This window comes from Dermochelys coriacea, chromosome 8, assembly GCF_009764565.3.
Source record: "Dermochelys coriacea isolate rDerCor1 chromosome 8, rDerCor1.pri.v4, whole genome shotgun sequence".
In the NCBI taxonomy this organism is placed as follows: domain Eukaryota; kingdom Metazoa; phylum Chordata; order Testudines; family Dermochelyidae; genus Dermochelys; species Dermochelys coriacea.
The window spans coordinates 97,423,584-97,440,819 of NC_050075.1; the positions used below are offsets into that span (position 1 = coordinate 97,423,584).

The following is a 17,236-nucleotide window of genomic DNA, read 5'->3' on the forward strand; positions in this document are numbered from 1 at the left end:
CTTTTTATCCACTTCTAAATTTCTTCTCACCTTAGTTTCAGCATTTTTATTCAAATTATTTTTAACATATACTAATAAATTTAGGCATTGTCATAAATTGCCATAATTTTAATTAGGTTTATTTTAATAAGAAAATAAATTTAATTTACATTAAAAATTTAGTTTAAATTAAAATAATCTGTTTTTGATTTTTTTTAATGATCAATTTTTACCCACCCAACCCTGATGCCTCCAAATTAGCCTCCCTCATATCCATTTAAAATGTTGCCATTAGACTCATGTTCCTAACGGTCATAGTGACACACAACAATGGTTAAGGGCTAGTGTGCAAAGATCACTGCCTGTCATGCTGACCAATATTGCTTCATTGTTCACTTGTATTCTCCTATATCCATCTGATATCTCTAGCCTTACCCTTAAATTGTAAAACCCCTAGGACAGGGACCATCTTTTTCATTCTTTGTTTGTTCAGCACCTAGCAATAATGGGGCCCTGATCCATGATTAGGGCTAAAAGGCATGATGATAATATAAAAAATAATAATGACTGCTGTGGTGGTTCTCAGGCTATCCAGGACAGAGAGTCACCTTGTTACCCCCGGCCTCCCGCATGAGGGAGTCAGCTCTCTAGCACCACCAGCCTTTCAGCCACTCAAGCACTCTCCTCTGGGCTATGCCAACCTGAAAGGCAAAGAAAGGGCTAGCCATAGATGCACCCCATACCTCTTGAATCATTCCCTTGTGATATCCAGCCCCTGACACTGTCTACTCACAGAAATTCTACAGGCACAGTATACCCCACTTAACTTTTTTAACTTAAATCACCGCTCCTGCATAACACATAGCACTTGTAATAAAACACAAGAAGGTTTACGAAAGGATAGAGATTCTACTATTAATAGTTACTTTTCATATCTAATAAAGTAGGTTTTTCCCCAAAAGTTCTGTCTGTTGCAGAGCTGGCTGGATTCATAGGAATCAGAATCCAATTTTTCATGAGAACAACCTGCTCCTCAAAATGACTCCTCAGTGAAATCATCCAGAATACCTTTCCCTCATCTGTGTTATCTGAAACAATCTTTGTTTCTATTCATGGGCAGGGCATCCCTGTCTTGTTGTAACATTCTTTTTTTACTCTCAATAGCATTTGATGATTTGCAGTTGTCTCTTATGATTTTTCCTTGATGATTTTGGGATTGAGCAAGGCTAAATAATCAAGCCTTGCATTGCATCACCAACTAAACAGGGCAGAGTGACAACTCCCTCCTGCCGGAATGGCCCACCACCAAGACATATCTCCTGGTAACTAATTTTTTACTCCAAGTCTATAAAGCATACTTTCAGTATAAATTCATTACTCCTTAAATATCACCCATACATACACCTTGCAAATATATGAATCTTGACAAGTTACTAGCTTTTTTGGAGATATCCTAATGTTACTCTTTATGGATAAATTTCCTGTAAGGCACATGTTTGGTGTAGTGAATTTATCAGGTCTGAAGTAGGAGTTGTTTGCAAAGAATGAGGGGCCCTTTACCTCGGAGCCTCTGTGTCACAATCACCTCACCCACTCTTCATTCTATCATGCTGTCTCTACCACATCAAGCACAGTATGTGGTCCTCATCTTTAAAGCCCTCCATCATTTAGCTCCACCCTACCTTTCAACTTGTTTTTATTATGAAGTTTAAGCACTCCCATCAACTTTGTATCACCAGTGATACCAGCCCCATTTTTCCCACATTCACCTCCATGCATTCTTCGTGCAACCTCTTACACTTAGGAAGAACTCCCCATGATAATTCATGAATCCCCTATCTTAGCCTCTAACATCCCTCCTTACAACTTTTTTGATATGGTACCTACATATCACACCCATCTGGCATTCTGCTTCTAGAATATTTTATACAAATCAATACATCCAAAATAACGTCATTAAATTTTCCACTTTGGGAGGAAAGACTGAAATGTAAGCTGATACATACTGTGCTCCAGAAAATGTGCCATCCCAGGCAGATCCTCAGGATCACAGAAACTGCCAACAGCAACACAAAGAGCAGCTGCAGACTGCAAAATAAACACAACAGACACTGAGGAGTCACTTCTAAAAAAAATTGCAGTCATTTTATCTAGTAGGTGAGAACTCCAGTTCTAACAATCTCACAGAGCTACTCTATACTCAACAAAGAACAGAAAAGTGAAAGAGGCCAGAATGTTCTGCTGGAAATACAAGTTATGAGTCCATAAGTAATGGCAATATAGGCTCAACCCTGAACAAGAGAGGAGATGCTCTGATACCAGAGACAGAGGCCACATAAGTAACTAGATTGATAGGACATTCAGGAATGGAGGACTAGCCTGTTTGTCTTACCACAATATTTAAGATCTTAGGACCACAACAGTAATTCTCCACTTAACAAGCTTTCACTCTGTAGCATTAGCACATACCAGCTTCTCTGTTCCACTTCTCTTATTTGCTTCTTCCTTTCCTGTTAGTTCTTCCATTTCCATATCATCAGAATTATTGGGATCCTCCTCATCATCATCTCCATCATTGTTATCATCTTCATAATTTTCCTTGTCCTTTTCCATCTCTGCTCCCAAGTCATCATCTTCATCAGTTTCAATCTCGGTTTCATCATTATCCTCCCATTCCAAAGACTCCTCAGAAGGAACACTATCCATGTTATTTGCATCCGAAATCAGTAGTGCACACAAGCCATTTTGTAATGTGAGATACCTGTGAAATCAAGTATAATAATATTTTGAATCTTCAATTGTCCACCTAAAGCAATGGAACTCCCAAAGAAAGTCTGAAAAATTCTGAATTTTTCGTATTTGTTCTAGGCCAGCGGTACTCAAACTGTGGGCTGGAACTCAAAGTGGGTCACAACCCTATTTTAATGGAGCCACCAGAGCTAGCTTAGACTTGCTGAGACCCAGGCCCAGAGCTGAAGCTCGAGCCCCACTGCTTCAGGCCTGGGCAGCAGGGTTCAAGTTACAGGCCACCTCCCTGCGGCTGAAGCCTTGGGCTTCAGCTTGGACCCCACTCTCCCCACCCGGGGCAGTGGGACTTGGGCTTTGCCCCCTCCCTCCCCTCTCCCCGCTCACCCATCTGGGGCAGTGGGGCTCGGGTGGGCTCAGGCTTCGGTCCCCCATCCTGGGGTCATGTCGTAATTTTTGTTGTCAGAAGGAGGCCAGAGTGCAATGAAGTTTGAAAACCTAGAACCCCTGTTCTAGGCTTTTAAACTGCATTCCCTTCCCCACAGTGATGTTCTTGAAGATCTGCTAAGCATGAAAGGTAGTTTGAGAGCAAAAAAGTTTAAAAAAAAAATCTACCAGTCCATTTTTGCCATTTAATTATATTCCCAGACAAAAACTGGGTTAATGGAGATAAGGTTGAGAGTACATCAGTAATTTAGAGTAAAAAGCACAACAGGGATGTTGTAATTACTCCACACACACACACCCAAAACCAGAAGCATTATAAAACCAGGCAGCTCATAGTTAAGTTTAAATGTAAGAGAAAGCCGAACGTTTTAATTTTATTCTATATAGATTCTTATACTATGCTTATTACCACAGTATTTGAGCACCTTTCAGCACTGCACTGAGCAATGTGGATAACATCTATCATGTTCTTTGTTCTCTCTCGCAGCCTCTTCCTGGGGAAGAATTCTGTGTGCATGCAGGTGTTTTTTTAGTAAGATGTTTTGTTTTAAATGATATTATATATACACACTCACAAGCTTGACTGCTTATGCAGCTGGTAAGAACTGCCTGGGCAGAGAGACCCGGCTCCGGGACAGTAGAGCCCTTGGGGAGCAGTCATCAGAGGTAGCCTTCCCAGCACATAGCCTCTAGCTAGCCTCCTCCCTGCAACCTGAGCTACTCCCCTGCCCACACACAGCCCCTAGCTACCCCCTACCTGCACCCTGAGTGATTTTCAAACTTTTTGAATTGAGTACCCACTTTAAATTACATTTTTTGGTTGCATCTCCCCCGGATTGCCTGCTGAGGTGAGCCAGGGAGTGGAGGTGGCACTCCCTCCCTGGACCGCATTGTGTAGAGCTGGCCCGAGCCCCACCGGCTCTTGCTCCCCATCCCAAATAAGAGTCAAAGTATACCTATGCCCAATGCCCCCCGACCCCTGCTGGCCCCGAGCCCACCCCACACCCCTGCTGGGCCCTGGAGTTTTTATAGCATGTTGAGGGGGGGCCTCAGAGAGAAAAAGGTTGAGAACCCTGTTCTAGAATATATACAATTGTAGACCCTATACAACTTATTAAATTTATATTACTGTAGTGTGAACAGAGTCAATTGTCTTCATGTCCTACAACAAAAGTCTTGTACCCAAATGGACACTGCTTCTGCTAGTGACCATTATAGCCTAATAGAGTTTAAGGCCAGAAGGGGCCATTATATCATCTAGCGTGACCTCCTGTACATCACAAGCCATTACATTTCACCCGGATACTAATATAGTAAGCCCAACAAACTTTAGTTAGACTAAAGCATTTCAGTCCTCAGGACAGTAAACTTTGTGCCACAAGCAGAAAACAGGAAAGACAAAGGTGCCACCAGTTCCTAAGATTCATAAATTCATAGATTCCAAGGCCAGAAGGGACCACTGTGATAATCTAGCCTGACCTTCTGCAAAACACAGGCCATCAAACTTCCCCAGAATACTTCTTAGAGCATACCTTTTAGAAAATATACAATCTTGATTTAAAAATTGTCAGTGAAGGAGACTTCACCAAGATGCTTAGTAAATTGTTCAAATGGTTAATTATACTCACTGCCAAAAATATATTCCTTATTTCCAGTCTGAATTTGTTTAGCTTCCACTCATTTGATCAAGTCACCCTTAACGTTCTCTTTGTTAACCTAAATAGATTGAGCTCTTTGAGTCTATCACTGTAAGCTATATTTTCTAATCCTTTAATCATTCTCATGACTCTTTTCGGAACCTTCTCCAATTTATCAATAGCCTTTTTGAATTGTGGGCACCAGATATGGACACTGAGTTCAGCAGTAGTCGTGCCAATGCCAAATATAGGGATTAAAATAACTTCTCTACTCCTACTCAAGATTTCCCTGTTTATGCATCCCAGGATCATATTAGCTCTTTCGGTCACAGCATCATGTTGGGAGCTCATGTTTGCTGATTATCCATCATGACCACAAAATGTTTTTTATAGTCACTGCTTCCCAGGACAGAGTATCCCATCCTGTAAGTACACCATAAATTCTTTGTTCCTATATGTATATATTTACATTTACCCATATTAAAACACACATTGTTTCTTGCGCCCAGTTTACCAATCAGTGACCTGTCCTATTCACTATGCCATTCCCCCAGTTTCTGTGTCTGCAAACTTTATCAGTGATGATTTCGTATTTTCTTTTAGGTCACTGATAAAAAAGATGAATAGCATAGAGGCAAGAACCAATCCTTGTGGGACCCCACTGGAAAACACTCACTTGATGTCAGTTAGCCAGTTTTAAATCCATTTAATGTGTGCCAGGTTCATTTTATATCATTTTAGTTTTTTAATCCAAACGTCATGTGGTATTAAGTCAAAACACTTACAGAAGTCTCAGTATATTACTTCAACACTATTAGCTTTATCAACCAATCTTGTAACCTCATCAGAAAAAGATATCAAGTTAGTTTGACAGGATCAATTTTCCATATACCCATATTGATTTGCTTTAATTACATTAACCTCCTTTAATAATTTATTTATTGAGTACCGTATCAGTCACTCCATTATCTTGCCCAGGATCAATGTCAGGATGACAGGCTTATAACTACCAAATCATTCCAATTCCTTTTTTTTTTTTTTAAAAATATTGTAATGGCAGGGAATTTATTAGGTCAGGTATACTCAGATGATCTCAGCAGGAAACCAAACCATTTGCTTCTGGGGAAAGCAGGGAAAAAGAAAGTCCCTACCAATCTGACCTGTGGGAAAATTCCTTCCCAACTCCATATAGGACAGTAAGTCTGACTCTAAGCATGTGAGCAAGACACACAGCCAGGCATCTAGAAAGAGAACCTTCTGTGCCACCTCAGATCACTGGTCCACCCTGAATGGTGTCCCAGCTCTAGTTGTAGCCAATCTAGCCAGCTGTGCATCAGGGGAAATAATTCCTGCCTGATCACTGCAGGCAACCAGCTGAAGCCCTGATGCATAAGATTTAATTATATAGAGATGCAAGTGTTATAAGCATGGTGAGCACACAATTATATGAGGTGCAGCAACATAGCTTCCATATAATTTCAGAAGAGAATATTTTGACAGAAATCTTAAGTCTCTTTGGCTATTTCTATCCATGTTTTTATCTTTTCTAGATCTTTGTATTTCTTTACACACTTCTCCAAATAAGTAAAAGGGAATATAATAATACTGTTCTATTTTCTCCCATCTTCAGGTCAACACTGACGATGGTTATTAAACACAGCAGGAAAAAGTTTCCATTATTAAGGTCAGCGATTAACTCAGGAATAGGTGAAAGCAATTGGGTTTTAGCTAGCAAAACTGAGGTGAGAATCTCAAATAGTGCTAGATAATGCTGAATAGGAATGCCATTTGGTCAAGTGTTCTTTACTTTTTCCAAGTTTGAAGATGGAAAGGAAAAGATTATCCATACATAACTGAATGCTAGTCACTGAAAGCATGACACCCACATCTTTAAGAACACAAGACTGATCAGAAAGCTGCAAGCAGAGACATTCTTTCCCAGACAGTGGATTACCACTGGCGCTATTGAAATGCTAGTAGTGATTCTGGTGGATCCAGCTTACCCCTTGCTCCTAGGGCTCACAAAACCGTACACTGGCCACCTCAATCGCACCAAGCAAAGACTCAACTACCAGGTCAGAAAGTGCAGAATGACAATTGAACATGCTGTTGGTAGAGTGAAGGAACACTGGTGGTGTTTAATCACTAGACTGGATCTCAATGAGAAAAATATTCCAATGGTTAGTTACCTCGTGTGACCTAAATAATATTTGTGAGGCAAAGGGGGAAAAGCTGTCACAAGGATGGAAGGAGGAGATTGGCTGTTCAAAGTCTGCTCTGACAACAGCCATTATAAGAGCTCAACATGGAGCTATGCAGTTGGGTGAGGCTTTAAAAGAGCACTTTAACAGTCAGCAATAGCAGTGCTCTGTCCTGGAATGTTCTGTGGACCTGAAGCTTTGAGTGCTGTTGGGAAATGTGTAGTGCTTTCTGCATATTTACTCACACACTGTTTTACCAGAGCTATGAATTATCTGGTATTTGCTGTACATTTATAAATATGACTTGGGGGTGTTTTCCAGAACCTCTGAGTTTTGTGGTGCTGTACATTTACAAGTACTCTGTGCTTTGAGCATTGCTATGCATTCTGAAATGTGTTGTGAACTAATAAGAATAATTATTTAAAAAATAAGAAATTTGAGTGGCAAAAATAGTGCAGAAAAGCAATGTGCAAAAAACAGTAGGTACTGCAATACAAACTTTGAAATGAACTTTTAGAATTGGAAAGGCAACAAACATTTGTCCATTTCAGTATACAAATATCATCCCTTGTGCTACACACATACTGACCTATGTTGTTGTATGTTAAGCAGTGGTTTTCCTTGCAGTCCACATAGGGATTAGGATGTGGCCCATGATGCCACATGATATGCTTTGGGTCTCAGGACTGCTGCTACAGAGCTAAGGACTGCAAAGCGCGGGGAGTCTGAGATTTTGGGGCCTGTAGGTCAACCAGCATCTGCAGCATTTGAGTTTCCTGCCTGAGAAGTTCCATTATGTCTTGGTGCATCTCCCCTTTCCCCTTCCTGCTGGGAATCCTAGCCTTCTCCCATCTGCTTTTTCATTCTCCATAACATGTCACGCTGGCTCTCCAGGACCTTTGTTCACGGTCTGAAGCAGCAATGGCTTGCAAGATCTTGCTGAGCTAATCCTCTTCAGGATCAGATGTTCTGCACATCAGATGTGCAGGGGAAACCCCTCAAAGCCACAATGAAAGCTGCTGATAAACAGGCAGATGTATCATTGGATTTATAGTCACAACAGAGAGGCAGTAAGTTTCAAACTCGCTTTCCTTATGCCCATAAAAAACTTTTAATAAGACTTGCTTATTGACATTTCAGTTTTGAAGTATCTCTGCACAGCCCCAGCCATGGTGAGTATGGGCCCACCAGGGGCGGAGGAGGAATTCTGGTTGCATGAAACAATCAAATTTCGGTCCCTATTCCATTCTATGCATATAGAGCAATGGCACTGAATATTGGCACTATTTTCCATAGGCAGTGATGGTTTTAGCTGATATCTCACTCCTAAGGGTAGCAAAGCCACAGACAGCACAGCTCCTACTGGCATCCTGAAGCCACCCAGGCCAACATGCCACTAGCCTCCTTAGTGCAATGCTGCCAGCTGAACTCATCAAGGTGAGGTGTGGGAAAGTATCTTCTGCAGAAGAAGAAATAAGGCAGCCATCCCTAGAAACTTTCAGGAGAGGGTAGCGGAGTATCACCCTGAACATTTCATTGAGATCTCTCAGAAGGATACAAGGGACTTTTTCTGTACATAAAATGCTCCACATGGCCCTCTCCATGTCCAATCCAGCAGAGGGAACTAAAAGCAGATACCACCCCTCTCTCTCTATTTGTTGTACCTCCATTTCTTCATGTATGAGTAAGACTACTAAAAGTTTATACCAGTGTCTTGTTAACTTGAGGATGAGCCGGGAAACATCTTTACATTTAAGCACCATATGGAAAAATGCATGTACACGCTTACCCAAGATCCCGTCCTCTTCATTGGGCTCATCCATATTTGGTTGCCGGGATTGACTAGACCATGGTGGAGTCTCAGACAGGTCTTGATTTTTTGTACGGTTGGACTCCCTCCCCACACCCCACATCTCCCCTCCTCCTCTTCCCTGTTCATGGCAGGGGTCCACATCTCAGGCTCCTCCAAGGTATCCACAGTGGTTTGCAGAGTGCTGGTGGGGCCTCTGTCAAATATGGCACAGTTTGTTGTAAAAGCAAATCAGCAGCTCACCACTAGATTGATTATTGACCTTCCTTGTCTTGTAGCATGCCAGCTGCAGTTCCTTCGCTTTCCTGCAGCACTATTTCTGCTTCTTGTTGCATCTCTTTGCCTGCACCCCCCATGCAATCTCCTCATAGATGTCCACGTTTCTACAGCTGGTCCATAGCTGTGCTTGCACAGCCTCTTCTCCCTATAGTCCCAGGAGACCCAGTATCTCTTGTATACTCCAGGCAAGAGCATGTCTGGTGTGTTGAGCCTGTCTGGTCGGCTGGCTAGTTACACCTAACAACAAGGGAGAGTTCCTAGACAGGTTCACCAAGGTAGACAATCAGGAAAAGCAACGAGGAGTCCTTGTGGCACAAGGACTCCTCATTGTTTTTGCTGATACAGACTAACACAGCTACCACTCTGAAACCAATCAGGAAAAGGCATTTCAAAAATACATCAGTCTCTGTGACCCCTGGGCAGTGGAATTTACAGTTGTTATAAGAGCTGCGACTGTTGCAGCAAACAGGGCATTATGGGATAGCTGCTGGAGCACTGTTAGGGTCAATATACATCATGCACCATCTACATGCACACTCAGTAGATCACCCATTTCTCTACACTGGTCAGGCACGTAGTTTAACTGCATTGCAATAATTAGGTTCTTATGTCTGCCAGAAACAAATCTGAGTATAGACACATGCACAAACAGGTTGACAAAAAGCAACGTATACCAACCTAAAGTTGTAGCGTAGATCAGGCCTTGTTTGCCATAAGTTACCTTTGGTTAGATAGTGTAATGACAAAAGAATTTGGTGATTTTTTTTTCTGTCAACAGACAAGTGCATTACATTCTGCAGCTGCTAGCAGGGACTTCAAAAAATATTTTATGCCAATTATCCAGGCTCAAAATTTCAAGTTAGAAACAACTTGCCCAGTGTGAAAAATCAGTAACCCTGGCTGACTGAGACAAGCATTTCTCTACAGGCTGTATAGGTATCATCCAGCAGAGTTAAAATTTCTTAACATTAACAGGTTTCAAAGTAGCAGCCGTGTTAGTCTACATTAACAGTGTATGTGGTTGACACTCCATGACCATGAGACAGAGCACTGAAAAGAGGGGCCGAAGGGGAGAAGGAGCAAGTAGGCAGGGCAGGAGGGGGTTGAAAAGGTTAAATTCCTTATGAAGAATCCTGCCAGATAACACTGCTCTGCTTTCTCAACTCCCAATAAAAACAGTTATACTGATCGAGGGCAGGACCTTCACTGCCACAGAGAAATAAAGAAAAGGAGTTCTTGTGGCACCTTACAGACTAACAAATTTATTTGAGAATAAGCTTTCATGAGCTACAGCTCACTTCATCGGATGCATTCAGTGGAGAATACAGTGGGGAGATTTATATACATAGAGAACATGAAACAATGGGTGTTACCATACACACTGTGACCAGAGTGATCACTTAAGGTGAGCTATTACCAGCAGGAGCGCCGGGGGGGGAGGGAAGACACCTTTTGTAGTGATGGTCAAGGTGGGCCATTTCCAGCAGTTGACAAGAATGTCTGAGGAACAGTGGGGGTGTGAATAAACATCCGATGAAGTGAGCTGTAGCTCACGAAAGCTTATGCTCTAATAAATTTGTTAGTCTCTAAGGTGCCACAAGTACTCCTTTTCTTTTTATGGGGAAACAGTTTTACTTTGTGTAATGACCCATCCACTCCCAGTCTCTATTCAAGACTAAGTTAATTATATCCAGTTTGCAAATTAATTCCAATTCAGCAGTCTTTCGTTGGAGTCTGTTTTTTCAAGATTTTTTGTTGAAGAATTGCAACTTTTAGGTCTGTGATCGAGTGACCAGAGAGATTGAAGTGTTCTCCAACTGGTTTTTGAATGTTATAGTTCTTGACGTCTGATTTGTGTCCATTCATTCTTTTACGTAGAGACTGTCCAGTTTGACCAATGTACATGGCAGAGGGGCATTGCTGGCACATGATGGCATATATCACATTGGTAGATGCGCAGGTGAACGAGCCTCTGATAGTGTGGCTGATGTGATTAGGCCCTATGATGGTATCCCCTGAATAGATATGTGGACAGAGTTGGCAACGGGCTTTGTTGCAAGGATAGGTTCCTGGGTTAGTGGTTCTGTTGTGTGGTGTGTGGTTGCTGGTGAGTATTTGCTTCAGATTGGGGGGCTGTCTGTAAGCAAGGACTGGCCTGTCTCCCAAGATCTGTGAGAGTGATCACACCATCACTGTGACCATGCTATGTTTTTAAATTATTCATGAGTTCACGTTTGCTGACATGGAAGCAACTGGAAATGGAGGGGGGAGGAAAGAACCAGTGTGTTTTCGTTTCTTCTTCCAGGGTTACTATAAGGCAGGAGCAGCGCCTAGCCCCTCTGCCCCATCCCCGTGCTGCTTGGGGGGTGGGAGGGGAGACGGTGCCTTCCACCTTCTTCCCAACACGGCCCCCCCCCCGCGGTGCCTGAGCCCCTCCCCCTCACCTGTACTGCTTGGGGTCACTGGGGGACTTGACAATGGCAGGGTCCCCCGGGCTGGGGTTAGCCCTGCGGCCCCCTCCTTGCTCCTCAGACTCCTCCTGGGGCAGTCGGGCCGCAGCACCCCGGCCGCCCGCTCCGCCTCGCTGCCCCACGGCCAGCTCCGGGCAGCTGCAGCTAGACAAGGGCTTGCTCGTGCCAGACATAGGGTCGGCTCAGGCGCCGTTACCAGCTCACAACGGCTGGCTACGGGGGGGGGGGGGGGGGGGGCGTCGCGCTGCCTCCTTTCCCGCCTCCCTAGCGCCACCCCCGCGCTCCCCGCGAGGCCCCGCCAGCCCTAGCGCAGCCGGGAACGGCCACTCACTCCCACACTGACGGTTGGAACCTGCCCAACCAATCAACATACAGCTCTGTGGTGACGTACCTTACCGCCCTATGACGGTGCAATCAAGCCAGTTTTAACAGCGTGAGAGAGGGGGGCAAACCATGGTGATCGTGGGGGGGAGGAACGCACGGCGCCTCACGAAAGCCCCCGGAGCTGAAATAGCAGCGAAGAAGGAGCTAGAATAGAAACGAGACTTAAGGTCTCAGCCTCCCCCGCCCATATTGCAGGGTTCGGACGGGTTCACTGACTGACACACACACACACACACACACACACACCCACATCCCGCGCTGGACTCTTCCATATGCGGTATTGGAAGAGGCGGGGCTTTCCCCAAAATGTTCTCTCCCACTGGTTCAATGAGCTGTCGTTGACTGTCCCCGGAACGAGTGAGCATGCGTGGAAGATGCCAGGGACCTGGATGCTGGGAGCGGTGGAGCGTTCCACGTGGGGAATCCAGGGAACGAGGCAGAGGTGTCAATTCAGTGAAACTTAACTGACCAGAGTGCAAGAGATAGAGGCCTCAGGCAGGCCTGCATGTGATGTGGGTACCACTTGCCCCCAGATTAGGGGGCTCATTCCCTTAGTACAGAGGTGTCTACCCAACAGGGGGTTAGCAAGTGTTGGGCTGTGTAATTCCTCACTAGCACCGTTCCCTCTAAGCTGTGCGCACACAGATCTTAAATCCCACACACATGATGATACGCCACACACACAAAAATTTGCACAGAAGAAATTTTTTGTGCACATAGCCTGTCAAAAGTTAGAGGGAACATTGCTCACTAGGAGACAGGTTTCAGAGTAGTAGCCGTGTTAGTCTGTATCCGCAAAAAGAAAAGGAGTACTTGTGGCACCTTAGAGACTAACAAATTTATTTCAGCGTAAGCTTTCGTGAGCTCCAGCTCACCTCATCGGATGCATTCCAGGATGTCTACCCAGTCAGGCAGCAGTATAATGCCAGAGGATATAAGCATTGTGGCTTTGCAGAAAAAGATTCAGGGTGCAGGTTAAACTGGGGAGTTTGGTAAAGTGCAAGCAATTTTCACAGCCGGAAGACATCTAGTGTGCAACTTCTGATTTTTGCCTTTATTCATCTGAAATGAAAACACTTTGCAGAACTCCTTCCCAAGCAGAAGTAATCCTTCCTAGCACTTGGAAAAGCGTCACTTTCAAGAATAGAATGGGAGCTTGCCAACAAGAAACTTTTTTCATTACACAGTGCTGTAAAGAAATAGAAATTTAGTGGTCCTGATATTCCAGGGTGCCAGATTTTAACAAATGCCTGCATATGATAGGCTCTCAAGAGCCTAGTATCTGAAGTAGTGAGGGAAAGTTCAAATAGAAACATTCTCACATTACAACCTAACAGCCAGTGTTATTTTACAGCTTAATCCTAGCTAGCAGCATTTCATTATCCAATTAACTACAGCCTCATTGAAGGGAATGCATTGGTAAAGTGGTGTCCAAGTGGAAAAATCTTCATATGCAAGAGAGCTTTCAAACATACAACAAGACTGCTGACTCTGGTCATGGATTTAACAATTTCTGTAACTGGGCTCAAAATGGAAAAAGTGTCTTTTATTTTTGTCTGCACTCTAACTAATGGAACTTATGTCAAACACTTGATCTTCATTAGGAATATCCTGAACCAACCCCTAGATAACATATTGTAGGGAGCAATTCTTCAGGGAGGAGCTAGTTCCTCTAGGAATACATGTTTTACTCCTAACACATGTGGATCAAATCCTGACATGCCTGCTCAGTTTTTACTCAGGGAAAATTCCCCCTCAGCTCCGGATTTAGCTGCATAACTCTGCTCCTCACAAACAACACACAAAAGCAAAGAGAGAATGAAATAGCTTTGGAGTTTTGGAGTGTTTTGGTCTTGCTTTGAGCAGGGAGTTGGACTAGATGACCTCCTGAGGTCCCTTCCAACCCTGATATTCTATGAATCTATGAAGGGAAACCAGGGGTGGCTGGAGCCCCACTATTAATACAGTGAATGTTAATTAAAGTGTGACGTGACACCGCTTGCTGTCAGAGAAAGGGAAACGAAAACGCAAATAGTTTTGATGCGACTCGGTTTCCGAAGAAGTTAGTGGGGACTTCATACTAATCCCCAACTAAATCATCCCAGCCAGGGCTTTGTCAAGCCTGACCTTAAAAACCTCAAAGGAAGGAGATTCCATCATCTCCCTAGGTAACGCATTCCAGTCTTCGCCACCCTCCTAGTGAAAAAGTTTTTCCTAATATCCAACCTAAACCTCTCCCACTGCAACTTGAGACCATTACTCCCTGTTCTGTCATCTGCTACCACTGAGGCAGTCTAGATCCATCCTCTTTGGAACCCCCTTTCAGGTAGTTGAAAGCAGCTATCAAATCCCCCTCATTCTTCTTTTCTGCAGACTACACAATCCCAGTTCCCTCAGCCTCTTCACACAAGTCATGTGTTCCAGTCCCCTAATCATTTTTGTTTTCTTTTTTCATTTTGTTGTCTTCCTACCAATTCAGATTCTCTTCCCTTCTGCACCATTGAACCTAGTCTTGGCTCCGCTCCCTTGTGACTTACAGGGCAGGCCCTAATCAGCACCAGACATGAGCGAATGTGACGTAAAGGTTGTGCGCTGCCACTGCTGTAGCATCAAAAGCTGCTACTAGTAAATTTTGCTAGCAATTACTGACACAGTGGTTCCCTTAACCCACCCAGCAATGTTGTTAATTTATCCAACTATACCCTTAGCAGCAGAAGAATCTGTCCTATCTCGGGGCCTCTCTTTCTGCCCCTCCACCCCCACGGACATGATACAGTTCTGTGGTGACCTAAAATCCTATTTTCGACATCTCCGACTCAAGGAATATTTCCAACACACCTCTGACCAGCATACTAACCCACAGAGACCTTCCTACCAAGACTACAAAAAGAAGGATTCTAGGTGGACTCCTTCTGAAGGTTGAAACAACAGACTGGACTTCTACATAGTGTGCTTCCACCAACGTGCACGGGCTGAAATTGTGGAAAAGCAGCATCACTTGCCCCATAACCTCAACCGTGCAGAACACAATGCCATCCACAGCCTCAGAAACAACTCTGACAACATAATCAAAAAGGCTGACAAAGGAGGTGCTGTCGTCATCATGAATAGGTCGGAATACAAACAAGAGGCTGCTAGGCAGCTCTCCAACACCACTTTCTACAAGCCATTACCCTCTGATCCCACTGAGGGTTACCAAAAGAAACTACACCATTTGCTCAAGAAACTCCCTGAAACAGTACAAGAACAAATCCGCACAGACACACCCCTGGAACCCCAACCTGGGGTATTTATCTGCTACCCAAGATCCATAAACCTGGAAATCCTGGACGCCCCATCATCTCAGGCATTGGCACCCTGACAGCAGGATTGTCTGGCTGTGTAGACTCCTCCTCAGGCCCTGTGCTACCAGCACTCCCAGCTACTTCGAGACACCATTGACTTCCTGAGGAAACTACAATCCATCGGTGATCTTCCTGAAAACACCATCCTGGCCACTATGGATGTAGAAGCCCTCTACACCAACATTGCACACAAAGATGGACTACAAGCCCTCAGGAATAATATCCCCTATAATGTCACGGCAAACCTGGTAGCTGGACTTTGTCCTCACCCATATCTATTTCACATTTGGGGACAGTGAATACCTTCAAATCAGCGGCACTGCGATGGGTACCCACATGGCCCCACAGTATGCCAACATTTTTATGGCTGACTTAGAACAACGCTTCCTCAGCTCTCGTCCCCTAATGCCCCTACTCTACTTGCGCTACATTGATGACATCTTCATCATCTGGACCCATGGGAAAGAAGCCCTTAAGGAATTCCACCATGATTTCAACAATTTCCATCCCACCATCAACCTCAGCCTGGACCAGTCCACACAAGAGATCCACTTCCTGGACAATACAGTGCCAATAAGCGATGGTCACATAACCACCACCCTATACCGGAAACCTACTGACCACTATTCCTACCTACATGCCTCCAGCTTTCATCCAGACTACACCACACGATCCATTTCTACAGCCAAGCTCTACGATACAACCGATTTGCTCCAACCCCTCAGACAGAGACAAACACCTACAAGATCTCTATCAAGCATTCTTACAACTACAATACCCACCTGCTGAAGTGAAGAAACAGAGTGACAGAGTCAGAAGAGTATCCAGAAGTCACCTACTACAGGACAGGCCCAACAAAGAAAATAACAGAACGCCACTAGCCATCACCTTCAGTCCCCAACTAAAACCTCTCCAACGCATCAACAAGGATCTACAACCTATCCTGAAGGACGACCCATCACTCTCACAGATCTTTGGAGATGTATATTCATACATACACGTATAATGTGGAAGTGTCTCTGTCTGAAGGGTTGTCTATCAATTTGTTTCTACAACCTGTCCTGAAGGACGACCCATCACTCTCACAGATCTTGGGAGACAGGCCAGTCCTTGCTTACAGACAGCCCCCCAACCTGAAGCAACCATACACCACACAACAGAACCACTAACCCAGGAACCTATCCTTACAACAAAGCCCATTGCCAACTCTGTCCACATATCTATTAAGGGGACACCATCATAGGGCCTAATCACATCAGCCACACTATCAGAGGCTCGTTCACCTGCGCATCTACCAATGTGATATATGCCATCATGTGCCAGCAATGCCTCTCTGCCATGTACATTGGTCAAACTGGACAGTCTCTAAGTAAAAGAATAAATGGACACAAATCAGACATCAAGAATTATAACATTCAACACTTCAGTCTCTCTGGTCACTCGATTACAGACCTAAAAGTTGCAATTCTTCAACAAAAAAACTTCAAAAACAGACTCCAATGAGAGACTGCTGAATTGGAATTAATTTGCAAACTGGATACAATTAACTTAGGCTTGAATAGAGACTGGGAGTGGATGGGTCATTTCACAAAGTAAAACTATTTCCCCATGTTTATCTCCCTCCCCCCCCACCCTCGCATTCCTCAGAAGTTCTTATCAACTGCTGGAAATGGCCCACATTGATTATGACTACAAAAGGTTTTTTTCCCCCGACTCTCCTGCTGGTAATAGCTCACCTTACCTGATCACTCTCCATATAGCGTGTATGGTAACACCCATTGTTTCATGTTTTCTATGTATATAAATCTCTCCACTGTATTTTCCACTGAATGCATCCGATGAAGTGAGCTGTAGCTCACGAAAGCTTATGCTCAAATAAATTTGTTAGTCTCTAAGGTGCCACAAGTACTTCTTTTCTCTTGCCACATAAGGATCTTTT

The 17,236-nt window shown here is 44.0% G+C and overlaps 1 protein-coding gene across 1 annotated transcript in view; it reads right to left on the reverse strand.

Moving 5' to 3' along the window:
• Positions 1 to 11,855, reverse strand: part of LOC119860086 (nardilysin-like) — an 82,076-nt gene extending 70,221 nt beyond the window's left edge. The window contains exons 1-3 of the mRNA XM_043520304.1: positions 11,543 to 11,855; positions 2,449 to 2,740; positions 1,986 to 2,067 (exon numbers count right to left, since the gene is read on the reverse strand). Of these exons, the coding sequence (XP_043376239.1) occupies positions 1,986 to 2,067; positions 2,449 to 2,740; positions 11,543 to 11,742 (574 nt within the window). The 5' untranslated portion in view covers positions 11,743 to 11,855. The remainder of the gene's footprint in view (positions 1 to 1,985; positions 2,068 to 2,448; positions 2,741 to 11,542) is intronic.
• Between the last annotated feature and the right edge of the window lie 5,381 nt (positions 11,856 to 17,236).